This window comes from Tympanuchus pallidicinctus, unplaced genomic scaffold, assembly GCF_026119805.1.
Source record: "Tympanuchus pallidicinctus isolate F22 unplaced genomic scaffold, pur_lepc_1.0 scaffold21, whole genome shotgun sequence".
NCBI classification, from domain to species: Eukaryota; Metazoa; Chordata; class Aves; order Galliformes; family Phasianidae; genus Tympanuchus; species Tympanuchus pallidicinctus.
The window spans coordinates 4,552,949-4,568,763 of record NW_026294733.1 but is presented as its reverse complement, the minus strand read 5'-3'; the positions used below and the strand labels follow the sequence as shown (position 1 = coordinate 4,568,763).

Sequence of the window (15,815 nt, the reverse complement as noted above, 5' to 3'; positions counted from 1 at the left end):
TGTCCCTGGAGGACACTGCATTTGGTCAGCTGCGTGGAAGGGCGACTTAAAACAAAAATATATTTTAAAAAACAGAGAAAAAAGAAAAAGGCAAAGACAGGTGGCAGATACGATGAGTCAGAAGCTCTTTGGACTCTTGCTGAAAGGTGTGTGCCTTTGGATAAAGAAATAATTACTCCCTGGAGATCTGTCTGCCCATTGCAAGCTCTTCTCCAGGAACAAAACCAGACACTGGTAACTGACCTTCCTGAACAGATCTCAACCAAACTGTCTCATTCAGGCATCAGCCCACAGCCGCTGCCATTAGACACTGAACTAAATAAGCATCATTCTGAGATGCCAAGAAAGTCCCCTGCACTCTGGGCTGAAGAATTAAACATCCACCCACACGTAAGCAGTGCTCACACCACGAGCACAGCAAGGCTGCCACAAGCTGTCAACCACTACATGCGGGCCTAGACAGGAAATAAGCACCCACTCTCAGGTGTGCCCGCTCCTGGGACCGGCTGCCGGGCAACATCAGCTCTCCAGCAATAGCAGCCTTTTAGGCGTCTGCTTCTCAGCACCCTTCTCCGGTTATTGATGGAGCTCCTCCTTCCCCCTCCCATTCGGTCCAGTTACCCAAGAGCAGAGCTGATTTTCCTTTTTTTAACATCGGCTGCCCTCTAGTGGGAATCACCACCGTGGCACCTTGCTGCCACCGGGCCTCTCCCAACCACGACCAGGGAGTCCAGGCCAGCCATCCCCTGACCTTATCACCCAAGCTTATGGTCTGCACAAGCATCGCACAAAGCCATGTGTATAAACGTCCCCTCATACCTTAGTGACGGGTTCCAGCTCTTAAGGGAAATCCACATGAAAGCAAACGCCAAATTGTCACCAAGACACCAAGCCCTACCGCAGCTGAGGCAGATGCGCAAGGAGGTGCTTTGGCCAGCAGGACACTTCAGCTCAGATCAAGAATGGCACAAGCAGCACAGGATCTCAACAGAAGGGGATGCCAACAGCTGGGATGTATTAGGTAACCCCTGAAATCTGCCTATCCCTAACAGAGCTCAGGCTGCAGGATCTGCAGCACATAGCCCTCATGGAAACCATTGCATAGAGGTGGCACAGCTGGAACTTCAGCTATGGAATAGATAGAATACAGTATAGAAGCCAGCTGGAAGCCGTGCAGTCTGGGCTCGAGCAGAGCTGCTGGCTTTGGAAAGTTTAATGTTTGGTGGCTGTATTGTTCAATTACAGAAAATACAGCATGTTGAGGGCAGGCTAAGAGTTTCATATATTTTTTCTTTTTCAATCCTTGACCACTAACTCTACCTTTGTTCTGATATCCAACGCTGGAACTAAGTGCAATTATTTATCTTCTCTGTTGAGCAAACAGGAGCGCAGCAGTAACTGTTGACACAATGTATTGTTGAGGTCTGATTTGCCTGACAGTGCGTTAACTTCAAAAACATTCTCTCAGGTACCGTTTTGCAAAACTGGCTTTATAATCAGGACTTTGGATTTCAAATCAAAACCCAGCACTGGGGAGCACAGTTACATATCAGTTAGAAATAATCTCCTACTAGATAGCAAGAAGATAAATCTAATGGGACTAACCACCCCTAAAAACAAACATGGCATCAGCAACACTCAGGAGAAAGAACTACAAGGAGGACAGGAACCAGCAACCGATCTTTGCCCACACCCAAGGTGCACATTCTCTTGGAATGCAATCAGCACCCAATCCCTGGCAATAGCAACACTCTGCAAAGCAGCAGAGACCCTCCCTTTAGTGTACATACACACCTGAACTCAGTATTGCCCCACACACCTGAGAGCAATAGGAGTAGGAAACAAGGATCAAAAATCATTGGTCCTGTCTCTCGTTCTGCAACTGCTTACAGTCACACATTTCCTGGAGTGAGGAACTTAAATCTGCCCAAACCCAGCTCTGCATTCCTTTTTCTTCTGCAGTAGGTGGCAATTGGCATCACACGATCCTGCCTAACACAGAATACCTGGGCCTCTGCAAATGCATTTGGTAATGAGCAGAGAGGAGAGCAGTGTGACCTCAGGCTCCTGGCACAGCCCCAGGGCAGCCATTCTCTGCCCTCTTCCCCCATATCACTCACACTCAGGTGAAGGCATCCAGCTCTGCAGCTGTACATCGCTGCACAACTTGCATCCTTTCAGTAAATCACTACACTCGCACATTCCCAGGAGCCAAATATTTAGTTCTCCCCCCGGAGGAAAAGAAAACTGAATGAGACACTTAAAGACTTTTCAAAAGAAATCATTAAGCCACATCACCCTGAGGACACCTGGAAAATCCCATTTCTAACAGTGCCATTAAGAATCAGGTGTGAAGAATGGCAACGCCTTACTTAGAAACGAGCTCGCGGCAGGTCACACACATCTGCAAGCGATATGCCAACCCCAAGGGCACGGAGCCAGAGGGATGTTAAGGAGAAACAAATTCAGTCTTGTTCGCTGCTTGACAGGAACAGCGGCGACAAGGCACGGTCGGCACACACGTTACCCCAGGCTTCCCTTCTTCCACCCCGCGTTATTTGCGTTATGGAGCGCGGGTTGGCTGAGCGCAGTTATCAGCTCCCTTCAAATCCAGCCAACCAGGCTGCCGGCCTTCTTGGCCGCGCTCAGGGCTCATAAAAGGCAACAAAACCCGACACCCGCCGCACAGACAGCGCGAGCCCGAGCGCTATGCCAGGTCCGTTTCCCAGCCGGCAGCTGAGCTTGGCGGGCGGCTTGGGAGCGGAGCGCTTTGAGTCGCGGTACAGGACAACAGTGCGATGTCACCGCTGCTCCCACCGCGGGGACTGGGAGCCCCACACACGGCAGTCTGGGGTTGAGCAGCACACAAACAGACAAATTGAACACAAACAGACAGACAACAGTAAGCCTGTCCTGCCGGCGGTGCACCCACAGCCCACCCGGTCACACCGCAGGCGCTACCTGCCGCCAGCACGACCGTCACGTCGCGCATCCCCTTTGTCGCAGCCCACGCTCCGAGGGACAACGCGGGGCAGCCCGTTCAGCTCCTCACCCTCTGCCCACAGCCAGACCCAACCCGAGCGGCGCGGGGACAAGGAGCGGCTGCCCCGCACTTACCGATGCCGACAGCAGCGCCGTGCAGGACGGACTCGGCGTTCCCCATGGCGGGACGGACAGGCGGGCAGCGCGGCACTTCTGTCGCGCCGCGGGTTCGAAGCTGCCGCCCGTCCCGCCCCGCGCCCCCACCGCCAACCGCAGCGCTCGGGCGGAGCTCGGGGCCGATCGGGGCGGTCCGTGTCCTCGCGGCGGCTGTCGGAGCACCGCCGCACCGCGATCCCTGAGGGCTGCTCCTCCGGCACGGCCGCATCTCGCGCTCGATGCTTTGGATGCGCGGGCGGCGGGCATGAGGCTGCACGAGGCCTTCTCTGCAGTCCCCGCACTGTGACGGTGAGAGTAATAACTGCTTAGAAATACAACGAAGGGCTTTCAGAAGGAGTAGTCCAGCACCACAATGGTCAGATCTGAGGCACGGCAGCTTCTAGGACGGGAGAAGGTCACTGTCAGAGAGCAGGGCGAGAATTTCTTCCCGTCTCAGATAGCGTGGTCCTCCTGTGTCAGAAAGTGGGAAGGTTTACAACAGGGACAAGTGCCACTGCCCCGGGACACTCCGTTCCTCGTTATCTGATTTGCTCTTAAGTTTTGCACAGGGCTGTTGTGGGGTTTGGAGGCAGTAAAAGAGCAAAACAGGTGTGAAATTCCTGAGTGTTTCTACTGTCACCACTGCCAGGCGGCCCTGAGGTGTAACAGAGGGAATGACAGCCATGGCAGCAGGGAAGCCATCACTTACCCAGAACCAATTTCCGCTTATAGCTGCATCCAGAACATTACTGGACGCCAGCAGCTCTGAATTGCTTAGGTGCAGATAAAGGCACATCCTGCCATGATGGCCAAAAACATGATAATGAGAACACTGCGTACAGATGAGTGCCTTGAGCCAGGGAAAGGGCTGAGTCCTGGGGAATGGGAACAGCGATGCATTCACTGGAGCACTGGTGCCATCTTCCCCCCATGGTCCCCGTGCCCTTATCAGACAGCGTGGTAATGCGATGAGGGACGGATGTCGTGTTTGAGTGTGAGCAGGCAGTGACTGGGAAGTGCAGATGCTCCTTATCTGCTAATGCACTTCTTATCTTCTCCGTTAGGTGGGAGTAACGCAGCAAGGTTCCTATTGCTCCAGCAACCCGCAGAGCTGCTGGCGCTGTCCTCACGCAGCAGTTACAGCCCTCTCACCACCAGGTTTAGGGTCACTCGAGCAGTTCGGGTTTCTAATAAAAGCGCTTGGAACACAAACAGCGGCAGCACGACGCAGAACTGCTGATCCCGTGGCGTCCCTAGCAAGCCTGGACTAGCAGCAGGAGGCGAGCTGGAGCCCTGAATAACTGCAGCAGTGACAACAAAAGGGTGCTTGGTTCTCAGACTTTCTCAAAGCAAAAGAGACGTCTTTCTCTCTTTGTTTGGAGAAGACAGACATGCTGTCATTCCCGAGGAGGGTGAGTAGCAGCCTAAGAAGCTTTCCCAGCCCTCTAATAACAGGGAAGTTGCAGCTACCTAAGCAGGTGCAATGGGAACCTGAATTCAGAAGCAGTGAACCATGGCTGCCTACTGCCAGGCGATCACCCCACTGCCAGGGAAATTGGCCCTGCAGCCATCTGGTTGGCATGCTCAGCATGTTTCATTACTCAGCCATCTTGTTTCCTGCAGTTTAGACCTCAGCCCCTGCAGCCCCAGCAAGTATTTCCAGGTGGATCAGAACAGCCTCCTTTTATCTCCATCTTGTCCCAGCCCTGCTGAAGCAGCTGGCTGCCCCCAGGAGGAGCAGGAAGCTGGGAAAGGTTCCTGCTCCTCCTCTCTCCAGGCTCTGTCCCTTTCTCTGGTCACTAGGAGAAGCTGAAGGGAGCCCAGCGCTGTGCTCTGAGGACAGAAACAGAAACCAGCAGGGGAGGATGCAACCAACACCCATCTTCACTTTGCTGCCTTGCTGACAGAACTGTTGCTGGGACGTAGGGTTGCCAGGAGCTTCAGCCACACTTGCTGGTCCTGGCAGAGCTGCAGTCTGGAAAGTGATGTTGTGGCTCAGACAAAGGGCTGTCCAGCATCACACAGCCTAAATCAGCCCTTGTGCTGTTCTGCGCAGTTCCTGTGTTGCTGTTGTGCTTTGGAAGAAGGCCTGATTAGGGTAAATTTTCATAATCTATTTCCACAGTTACAATATCACAAAGAGAGCAGATTTCCCGTGCAGATTTGGAGCCAAAATGCATTGATCCTGACCTTTTTTTGCAATTCTTATGTGCTTATTCAAGCTCTGACCTTCTTACTGTTGCCAAGAAGCAGTCTGGCTAGTAAAGACCACAGTGATGGTTTCTTAAAACATGAACATCTGTCCCCATTGGGATCCAAGCTGAAGTTCACCAGCTCATTTCATACCAAGACCACAGAGCAGCTGTCAGGCAGTGCTAGCCCTCAGCATGCATTACTGGACTGGAACCAAGAGACTTCAGAAAGGAAACCTTTAGGTCCCATAAGCAATCACACCTCAGCTCTAGGGATGCAGCATCTGCACCACAAGTCGGCCAGCTATTCCAGCTGCATGGTGCAGCCCACAGCTTTCCCAACAAGAAGCAAGGAGGTTTTGGAGCTCACTCACACACTCAGCCACTTCTGCAGGGGTGGGTCCAGCAGGGTCAGGGCAGGCCCCGTCTTCAATGCTACAGAAGCAGGAGGATGTGATCTGCGGGTTATGTGAGGCCAGATTCCCTGAGAAGCAGGACAGTGAATTACCTCAGCAAGTAACAAAATGTGCCCTTTGCATTCTTCTTCCCTTTAGCTCTTGCTCTGGAAGCACTGGAAGAATAACACATTATGCCAAACGAACAGAAAAGAGAGCAGAGCTTACATAAGCAGAGCACTGCAGCTACCGCCCAGGGCGCATCTGTGTTCTCTGTCCAGTCCCTGCAGTTGTGTATGTTTGCACACAGGGTCACTGCATTGCCTGTCCTTGGTGCCCGTGAACTGGCATGTAGCTGTGGAGAAGTCATCTTGATTCCATGCCCCATTGTCCTGCAAGAAGAAATGTTTGGTTCTGTTACACTATAATCCTGGGGAAAAAAAATGCGTATCTTCCATTCCGAAACACTGAAAGCTGTAGCAATAATGATATGAGTGCTTAGCTTCTGACATAACTATTTTGTTAGCAGACCTCAAAGCGCTCTGCAAAGCGTGATCCCCAAACTACGGAAAGGTACCCCATCCCCAGAGAACAGGGGGAGCAATGCTTCCCGTGAGGTCTCTCAGCAGCAGACCTTGTACAAAGCCCCATGTCTCCCAGTGCTGTGGTGTTAGGGCATGCTCAGATTTTCTGCATTATTCCCCCATGCCCTCAGTAAGATGCTGCTGAAGAGCATAGAGTATACATTAAGTCACTTTACATTTTTCAGTGTGAAGCTCTGTTAAGGGCCACTTGCAGAACGACAAAAAAGTGTTCTTTCTATGAATACCAGCTGAGTGATGTGACAGATCAGCCTCCCTCCAGCATCTCTGGAGTTCTAACCTCAGATGACTTCACCAAGCAAAGACTTTCCAGCATTTTCTCCCCCTGAAAGCACAAAATAACGACAACAACAAATCCTGCGCTCAGGATGCTGTGGGAATTAAACAGACACTTATCTTTAAGAACACAAACGGAAAACTAAAACCGCTCTGCAAGCATTGTTGTAGCTCCATTACATCACCATCACCCTCCTCGTAGCTGATCGGGCAGGGAGCCGAGCCGGGCCGAGCGCCGCGCTGTGCCGGCAGCTGCAGGGATCTCCGCTAGAGGGAAGCTCGACCCTACGAACCCGCAGCAACGTTTACGAACTGAGCCTGGGATGTACGGGGTGAGTCGGGGCTGACAGCGGTCCCGGTCCGCTCTGATGGGAGTGGGCTCGTTACATCTGCTGCTCGCCCACAGCTCTGCGAATATCTCGGGGTTCACCTCTGCGCGTTGACGTTGCTGTTCTGGATGCACAGAACTGACGGCAGGGCAGCCAGCACCAGCAGAAGGATGGCATCCTTCCAGCCGGAGAGCCCTCCCCAGGGCCAAACACCTTCACGTTGGTACAGTGCTTTGCAGAAACTCCGGGGAAGGTTTCAGTCTGGGGCAGCATTCTGAGTAACCACAGTGCCTGGTGAGAGGAAAGACACTGTCAAGCAGACGAGCCTTCCCTACTGCAAACAGTCTGCCCTAGGAGAGGAGAAGGCAGGAAGGAAGGAGACATCCTCGCTGAGACCATAGCAAACTTTGCAGACATCTCTGGTAGGTCACGCATCTTCACACTCCTAAATGTCATCTGATAAAAGAATGGAAAAACAACAAGAAAAGACCAAAATAACCCCAAGTGGCTGCAGGCTACATGGAATGAAGTCACTGGCAGTTCCACACTGCTGGTCCCAGGCTTTTGCCCCCCAGATACCAACAAAGCCAGCCTCCGCCAGCTGTACAGAGTCATCCTATTTTGTGCCTCAGATCCAACAGATGGCAGAAAGACATACAGGGATGAAGAAGAACATTCTGCTGATTACAAATTGGTTATTACTCATAGAGCAGTACCCAAGACCAGATCCCAATCACTTCCAAGTTCTATCAGGCTGAGCATGACAGGATGATATTTCTATGGTGCTTTTCACCCTAGAGATATTTCAAGGGTGGACGTGTATATTCCTGGCCTGGGACATGTGAACTGTGAAGTAAATGCTTTTTGAGTTCCATAGCACAGGGAATATTGCTGCACTGAGGACTACCATGCACCCTGTGCAGGATATCCTTATTGAAAGCTCCTCCCTGGACCCATTCACCTGCTCCCCCTGACCCCAACTGCCCACAGCCCCCTCAGTAACATTGTTCTGGCCTAACAATATCCAGGAATTGCAGATGAGTGTCCTTAAATTCAGCATGGAAAAAGATGTCTATGTAGGAAAGAAGCTACTTCTAAAAAACACCATGAGCAAGGTAGCCACATTTAAACTCTTGGCAGCTATTTATTTATTCATTCTGTGGTAGCTATTTTAGAGTGTGTTGTGTGAGAAGGAAACTAAAAAAAGCCCCTCTCAGCTAATGTGACAGCAAAGCTGGACGAGACAGACCTCTCTGAAGGAGGGATCGTGTCCTCTGTGGGTGTGCTGGCTTCCACCCACCACTTTGGTTTGAATAGGAACAGTGGTTTGGCAGTAACAGCAGCACTGTACAAGAGTCCATGGTAGGAGATAAAAAAACCCCAAGTTAAATTTACAAGCACTGGGGTTCTCACACGTCTTTCTCCAAGACTGAAAACTAAGGTATGGCATTTTCCTCATTGCGCGTTGAAGACAAACAGTTTAGAACTGTTCATCCATCCCTTAATGCCATGAAACAGTGGAATAATATTGCAGGCTTCAGAGCAATCCATAAGAAGTTTCAGAAGTTTGACATAGGGCTGGGAGTCCAGATGTGTAAGGTATGTGACTGCAACTTCTGCTTTGGCTCAGCGTGAGTCATTCGATCTTAGTAGCCTCTCTTTTAGAATGGAAAAAAAAATAGTGGAAAATGTGCTGAGGAACATTTTGTAGCGCATGGAAGCTGATAAAAGCAGTGGCAGCTGCTGCCTGGAGTGGCAGATGGACTCAGGAGACACGAGCCCCGTTTCTCTCTCTCTCCCCCCCAAACATCACAGACTTTCTGGATGATTTTTCACAAGTTACCTCATGACTCAGTCACCTCTTTCCTCTGTGTAAAGCTGATGGAGACTCACCTCAACAAAGCACGTCAAGATCTACATTGATGTGACTACTGTCTGAATAAGAGCTTGAGATCACAGCACCTTGCCTTGTCTCTGCGGTGGTCACTGTGCTGACGCAATGTCTAACAGAGTGGCTACATGTTTGCTGGCAAACCAGGTCCATGCACATCAGGTGTAGTCACTCAGTAGTGCCGCTCAGTGGTGACACCGTTGGGGGACATGCACACCATCAGAGCTGAGGTTTCCTCCCCAGATTGCCAAATTTGAGCTGAAGAGAGTTACCTGACTCGCTTTTGGTTCATTAGCAGGCTCCAGGTGTCCTGTCAGTATCCCAGCATCATCCCCTTAATGTGTCAGCATGGCTTCTGACTGAGGCCATAATCTACTTTTCCCTCCTTAGCTCTTTCTGCAGTCTGCATTTGCTTCTAGACTCCAACCATAAAACCCTTGAGTTGTCTAAGCACGTGTGTCCTGGTGTCCTGGGACCAAGCAGCTCTGAGACCACACAGTTCAGAACTTCTTGCTGACACAGGGGACACGGGCAATGGCACCACAGGGACAAGTCTCGCCCCAAGCTTTGCCCTGCTCCCAGGCAGGGGGAGCACATGGCAGGAAGGGGCCTTGCTTTGCAACAGGTGCCTGTAAAGTCCAAAAACAAAGATCAAGCAGCAAGTAAGAGCAGCACTGTGGGCTGTGTTTTGCTGCGCCGTGAGAGCTTATTCCATGTGGGAAGGGGAAGTGCTGGAGGTTCTGCAACCAAGGCATGTGGGAGGAGGCAGAGAAGGAAAGCTAAGCAGTCCGGCTCTGTCGTGCTGCTTCAAAATATGAGACCCAGCCAGCCGAGGTGGAGGTTATAAATGGCCGAGCAGCTGGGGTGCAGCGAAAGGAAACAGCGTGTCCTGCAGGACTCAGGGAGCTGGAGAATATATGGCCAGAAGGGTCAGAAGAGCCAAATTGTGCAAGTGGGTTCTGAAAGGCCAGCCTGTTTTCCTAACTACTAATAGCACTGGAAGTTACGATAGCATTAATCTCAGCTCTTGCATCAGCCGACCCACCTGCCTATCACTGTTAGGAGGTGGGCCGGGGCTGGTCATGGTTTCTGTCTGTCCTGTGCTGGATGAGCAGAGGGCAGGACGGTGCCTCTGGAGCTCCATGGAACAGCTGGGACAGTGGGTTGGGGCTGGCACAAGAGCTCTACCCTCTGCTCCAGGTGCGGGTTTGGATCCCCACTCTGGAGCTCCCTCAGCACCGTGCAGGCATTGCCATGGCTCCTGCCAGGGCCCAGCAGTGCTCCAGGCCTCTGCTGACAGGCTGGGAGCCTACAGAGCACCCAGCCCGGCCCACCCTTTGCCTCTTTCACACTGCAAAGCCCAGGCAAGCCTGAAGAACTGGTTTGGGTTCGCCCAGTGCTGGTTTTGCTGGCGCGGGCACAGGCCCTGCTGTTGCTGTTGCTATGTTTTGCGGTGGTTAAGCACAGCTGCTTCCCACTCCAGGCGCTGACGTGAGCCCTGCTAATCTGGAAGGAGTTAAAGCGGCCCTGCCAGGAGGGACAACACAGGGGCAGCTTCACTGCACAGCTCTGCACTACTCGGGGAAGGCTCTGGCCTGAGTAAGACAGAACTGGGCTCAGAACCTTCCCAAAGACAGTGAATGTAGGGATGAGGCTTTGCTTACAGCTGAGGCTGTGAGCCTGTCCCCAAGCCCAACACTACACAGAAACCAGCTGAAGCTTTCGGGCTGTTTGCTATCACAGCACAGCAGGCACCAGGGTGAAACTGCTGCATGGAGACCCTCAGACACAATGCCTGAGTGGTGGATGTCCACCGCCCCGATCAGGAATCTCCAGAGAGATTGCCTTACAGTGTTAGACCACCCTCAGGATGTGGGGGGAGAGGGAGCAACACTGAGATGTGGACACGTCACTCCAACGCATTTGTGCCTGAGAGACTTGGGGGTCTCCCCTGCACCTCACCTTCCCTCTTCTCTAACAGAGATCCTTCTCCCCCACCCCCCACCCCGGTCGCTCTGCGTGAGGGGGTGGCTGCAGGGATTGCAAAACCTTGAGCTGTGCCATGTTTGAGGCTGGTTTTCGCCAACGTTACCAGGGCACCGGTGACTCATTCTCTCCGAACTTTCAGTTTCAGCCTCAAGCGCTGCCTTCCAGAGGGACCTGGTGTCTGTTGTGTGAGTGAAAAACTCTGAGACATCTCAGCATCGCGGCTCTCTAGGGCAGAAATGTCCATATACAGAAATCGTCCCAACGATTGCCAGTGCTGACTTGACCCGGCAGAAGAAATCTGGACCCAGGAGGCAGATGTGGAGGGGACGAGCATGTGGTCCCATCACAGAAATGTAACTGCAGCAGCCAAAGCTGTTGACCAAAAAATTATTAGTGTCCTCCAAAGGCAAAAGAAGGAATGAAATAAAGCTGCTGCAAAAAGGAGAATGTTTGCAAACACAGAAGTGAACAAAACGCAACAAGGAGCAAAACTTTGATTAAATGTTTCTTATGATCTATGACCTCAGGACATTATTTCAACCAACACCAGTCCATAGAAAGAGGGGTGTGGGGCACAAGGACGCAGGTGCCTTTCCTCATAAGGACCCTGAATTCCAACCCAACCCCACACATCTCCTCATCTTCTTTCCCCAAACCTTCCTAGGAGCTGCAGGGCTTCCTCCGCCCCATGCTGGAAAAGTACAGCCCATTCGAGAAGGCTCTGGACAAACTCCTCGGGGGGAGGAGGGGGAGGGAGCTGCTTCCAGCCTCCGATGTGAAAAGAAATACAGGCCTGGAAGTGTGCCACAGCAACGGGCTTCAATAATAGCTTGAGCGCCCTGCGGGACGCGAGGGGCCCCGCGCAGCTATGGGAGGAATGTCCCTGGTTCCCTCAGGAACCCGCCGTTCCTTCCTGCAGAGCCAACGTCACCCCCGGCCGGCAGGAAGGCTCTCCACCCCGGGCCCTGCGCAAACAGCCCCCCTCCAGGGGCCTCAGGGGGAGTGGGGCACGCGTGGGTCCAGCTGGCCGTGCCTCTGAGCTGGGCACGACAGGAGGTTAGAGCTGCCCAGCTCGGCTGCACAGGGCACCTGTGGGATGTAGGCAGCTCCAAGTGGTGCAGGGGGAGCTGGTGGTCTCACACAGCCCTCTCTGATGTGAAATTTATCCCCTTGAGGGTCACCGAGGGGTTCCTGACACAGCCAGCACCTCCCATGGTGCACGTGGAGTTTGGTGAGCAGCTTCACCACCTGTCCAACCATCTCTTCTTCCTCTTGTACACCTTGGGCTCTTGGAGAGGGGCTGGGTGGGATGGGGCCACAGCAGTGAGGTGGTCACTGGCCCGGTTTGACCTCCCTTGCTCTGTGCCCAGCCCCAGGTGCTGCTCCCTGCCCTGCCATAGCGCTGGGAGCACCGCACTCCCCACACATCATCTGTGTGCAGGGACAGCTCAACAAGGAGAGCAGCGATGACACCTCCCATGCAGCGGTGATGCCGGCACAGTCACCGCAAAGGAGGAGCTGGCTGCTCAGCTGGCAAGCAGGATCTGTAGCCACCCAGGTATCCTTTGCACCTTGCATGGTCTCTGCACTCCTACTGCATACGCAGCCCCCAGCAGAACAGTTGGCCAGGCCATCACTTCTTACAGCCTGTGATCTGTGGGACCTCACGTGAACTTTGCAGCAGAAGGAACAGCCGTTCAGGCGGCCCAGGATGAGGATAAACACATCACAGCAGCGCGTTGCATCCACGGCCCAGCCCCATTGCTGTGACAAGTGGCAGCTCAGGCACGGCCATTGTGCCGTTGTGCTTCTGCAGGCAGCCACCGAGCCACTGCTCTTCCAGCACAGCCAAGTCTTGTTGCTTTATTGTCTCTCCGAGTCCCAGCACTGTCTTGAAATGGAATGGGAAAGTAAAAAGTTAAAAAACACAGTAGGAGGAGGGCACAGAACTGGTCCATTTTGTCCAGTTCCTAGTTCCAGAACAGTTATTGCCCTGTGAAAAGGAGACAAAAGAAGAGATTTCTGACCTGGTGATATCTTACACCTGTTTTTGTCATGGTGGGGAGGACAAAATAGGAGAGAATTGGTCCATGGGACCCCAGGGGTTAAACTGTCCTTCAGAAGTGCCAGGGGGAAGCAGAGCAACAATGCAGCCAGGGCTGCAATAGCAGGGAGAGGCTTAGGCAAACAGTGATGAATTTCACGCTCTCCAGTGCTGTCAATAGAATTCTTAAATCACCAACATAAGATGGCACATGGCTCTGCAATTTTGCCTGAACTCAGCTTCAACTTCAGTCTTTATTTCTGCACCTCCCACTTCCATAAGGAATAAATGTCTGGAAAGCTGGAAGTGCTGTGAGACCACATGCAGCATCTGCCCATGGGAGAGAAACAGCAGGGCTGAAACACCAGCGCACTGCTAACCTTCACAGGGCTCTGACATTGAGGAACAGAGATTTTGGTGAGCCTCCCAAAACAGAAGAATAACTTGAAAACAAGAGTGCTGCTCAGAAATGCAGAGCTCTCTCACTGAAGGACCCAGCATGACCCAAATGGTCAGCTCTGAGTGAGAGCCCATATTCCACACCTCTCACCTTGTTCTGACACTTTCTAACCTGACTTAGGTAAGCTGCACTCACCCTTACATATTAGATGCAAGTTTTTTCCCCTTCTGCACAATGGGGATATTTAAAATACAGGAAAAAAGCCTTATTTTCTCCTGTCCCTGAGTCCCTGCTCCAACCTGGCAGCACTGGAAGTTCTCTCTATCACGCTGCTCCCAGCCCCATCCTTTCTGCCTCTTTCCTTCTCCTTGCCACAAATGTCTTTGGTTCATTCATACCACCCCCCCTCACCTTTCTCCCCGTTCTCCCATCTTGACACTCTGCCCAATAATCTCGAAATTTAGCTCACTCTCAGCATCCATTGTGATGGATTTGGAATTCACACTGTGGAGTGTCTCTAGCATCCAAGGACTATTTCTCACATTGCAGATTCACTCTCTGCTGTACCAGTTCTGCCCTCTTGCTAACCCAATAGTTTAATTGCCCCCAGCATCTGCATTTCCCTTGCCTTGCACAAACATTCCTTATTCTCTCATTTGAGCCTCTTTTTCTGCTGCATTGCTTTACAGCTCTCCACCCAGAACCTCACCTCCCTGTGCAAGAAAAAACCACCACCAATAGAAAGCAACCTCCCTGCAAGTCAGTCCTCCCCAGCTCCTCTTAAAAAGCCCAATGGAAAAAGCCTGGTGGATGTGTGCTGTCACCAGCTGGTCATCTGCCTAATTAAAGCTGACAGCAGTAAGGCTTAGCATCTCAGTCTTCACTTCAGAGAAAAGTAAACAGAGTTAGAAAAGCAGGAGGTGAACTGGTGTAAGTAAAACACGTTAAGAATCAATGATTTCTGATTGTCTGCTAAAGCACCGTCCAAAAATTCTACAAAAATTGTATCTCCATCCTTTGAAATCTTTCTTCAGAAGTGCCCTTCAGAAAGGGACACATCTTTCAATACCAGGTTGGGAGGGCCTTAGATTGCATGATCAGAATAATCTGTTTTGGCCACAGATATTGGGTTGTGTCTTTACATCTGCTACCATTGGTAACCAGAAATCTGATGGGAAACATCAGCTCCAGCCCGGCCTGCTGAATCTGCGTCTCTACCTACAAACAGACCTCGTTCTCTTTCTAAATGTTATTATTCCCTCTTCCTTCTGCTCTTTGGCAGGAGGTGGAAGGGAAGCAATGTGCATCCCTACCTGCAGGAGCCGAGTGATTATTCGTAAACGGCATTAAATCAGCCCTGATTGGAAACCAGAAAATGGAAATGTCATCCAGCCTCAGAAAAGTAAACATTCCCCCAGACCACCTGAAAGGAAAAGCTGCCATCAGCCTTTCCCTATGCTTTGGAAATACCAGACGTTTCCAGGTGGGATTTATGAGTTTAGAAAACGTCTTTCTGGTGCACAGGTGAGCAGAGGTGAGAGCAGAGCGGAGAACTTCAGTGAGCGTTAGTGCTGCAGTCACAGCACTGCTGTGCCACCTCCAGCCAGGATTGGGTTTGAGGGACATCAGTCTTTCCAAGTTAGCTGAAAAATTAATGGCAAATTCCTGAAAGCCTTAAGGAATGGAGCTTACATTCTTCCCACAAGCCTTTGTGCACTTAGCAGCCCACCTGTGCTGTAAGAATAGGAACAACTTCAGACCTCCAGTTTCCAGTGCAGGAGCAGAGGTTGTGCTGGCATTGATCTGTGGCCATGTATGGAGATTTTCACCTGCAGAATAGGTTCCTGCACTGAGCAGGCTGTGGGTTATGATCCTATCCATCTGCTAAAGCACCTGGTTGCAAGCACAGAGCCATTCCCTCCCATACCCTGTCAGCGTAACATCCCTACTAAGCCTGCAGCACTATTCAGGGCATCTTGATGCTACTACAAGGCATATAGTAAACAAACAACTCTTTCTGATTAATTCCTTTATTGGAATTTCTTTAAGCTCCAGCAAAAAAAAAAAAAAAAGTCCTGCTGCCCTTGAGATTCAGTCAATCTGGGGTCCTAAATTGGTGAAAGCAACCAGCAAGCTTATGCTCTGCATTTAGCATCCTTGTTCATCCTTTTAGCCCTGCTAAATGTATTGGAATCTGAAGCTCACCCAACAGCCTGTTTCAAACCAATGCAAAGCCCTGTGGTATCCTCAATACACCCCAGCTGTAAACCAAACCCAGCACCTTCAGATTCCTCATCCATGAGCAAACCACTGGCAGTGAGCACCCAGTGGTGGCACTGAGCACCGAGCTCTGGGTAAGAACTCCACAGCCACCAACCCTCCTTGCTTTTTTTGTCCTTCTCTTCCAGTTGCATCCAGTTGTTTCCCTCCCTGACTGTATGCCCAAACCCACGCATTTCATATGAAAAAATCCCTGCATCCCCCACCCAGGAAGATCATTTTGCACCAGAAATAGAGCACGCTATACTTGGGATGCAGCCCAGGCTCCTTAAAAATAGC

General features: G+C 51.6%; 2 protein-coding genes across 2 annotated transcripts in view; one reads left to right on the top strand and one right to left on the bottom strand.

Moving 5' to 3' along the window:
- The window catches only part of NEURL1B (neuralized E3 ubiquitin protein ligase 1B), a 112,508-nt gene extending 109,306 nt beyond the window's left edge, over positions 1 to 3,202 (bottom strand). Inside the window, exon 1 of the mRNA XM_052685081.1 lies at positions 3,118 to 3,202. Coding sequence (XP_052541041.1) covers positions 3,118 to 3,163 — 46 coding nt within the window. The 5' untranslated portion in view covers positions 3,164 to 3,202. The remainder of the gene's footprint in view (positions 1 to 3,117) is intronic.
- The window catches only part of SH3PXD2B (SH3 and PX domains 2B), a 516,634-nt gene that overhangs the window by 176,564 nt on the left and 324,255 nt on the right, over positions 1 to 15,815 (top strand). The window lies entirely within an intron of this gene.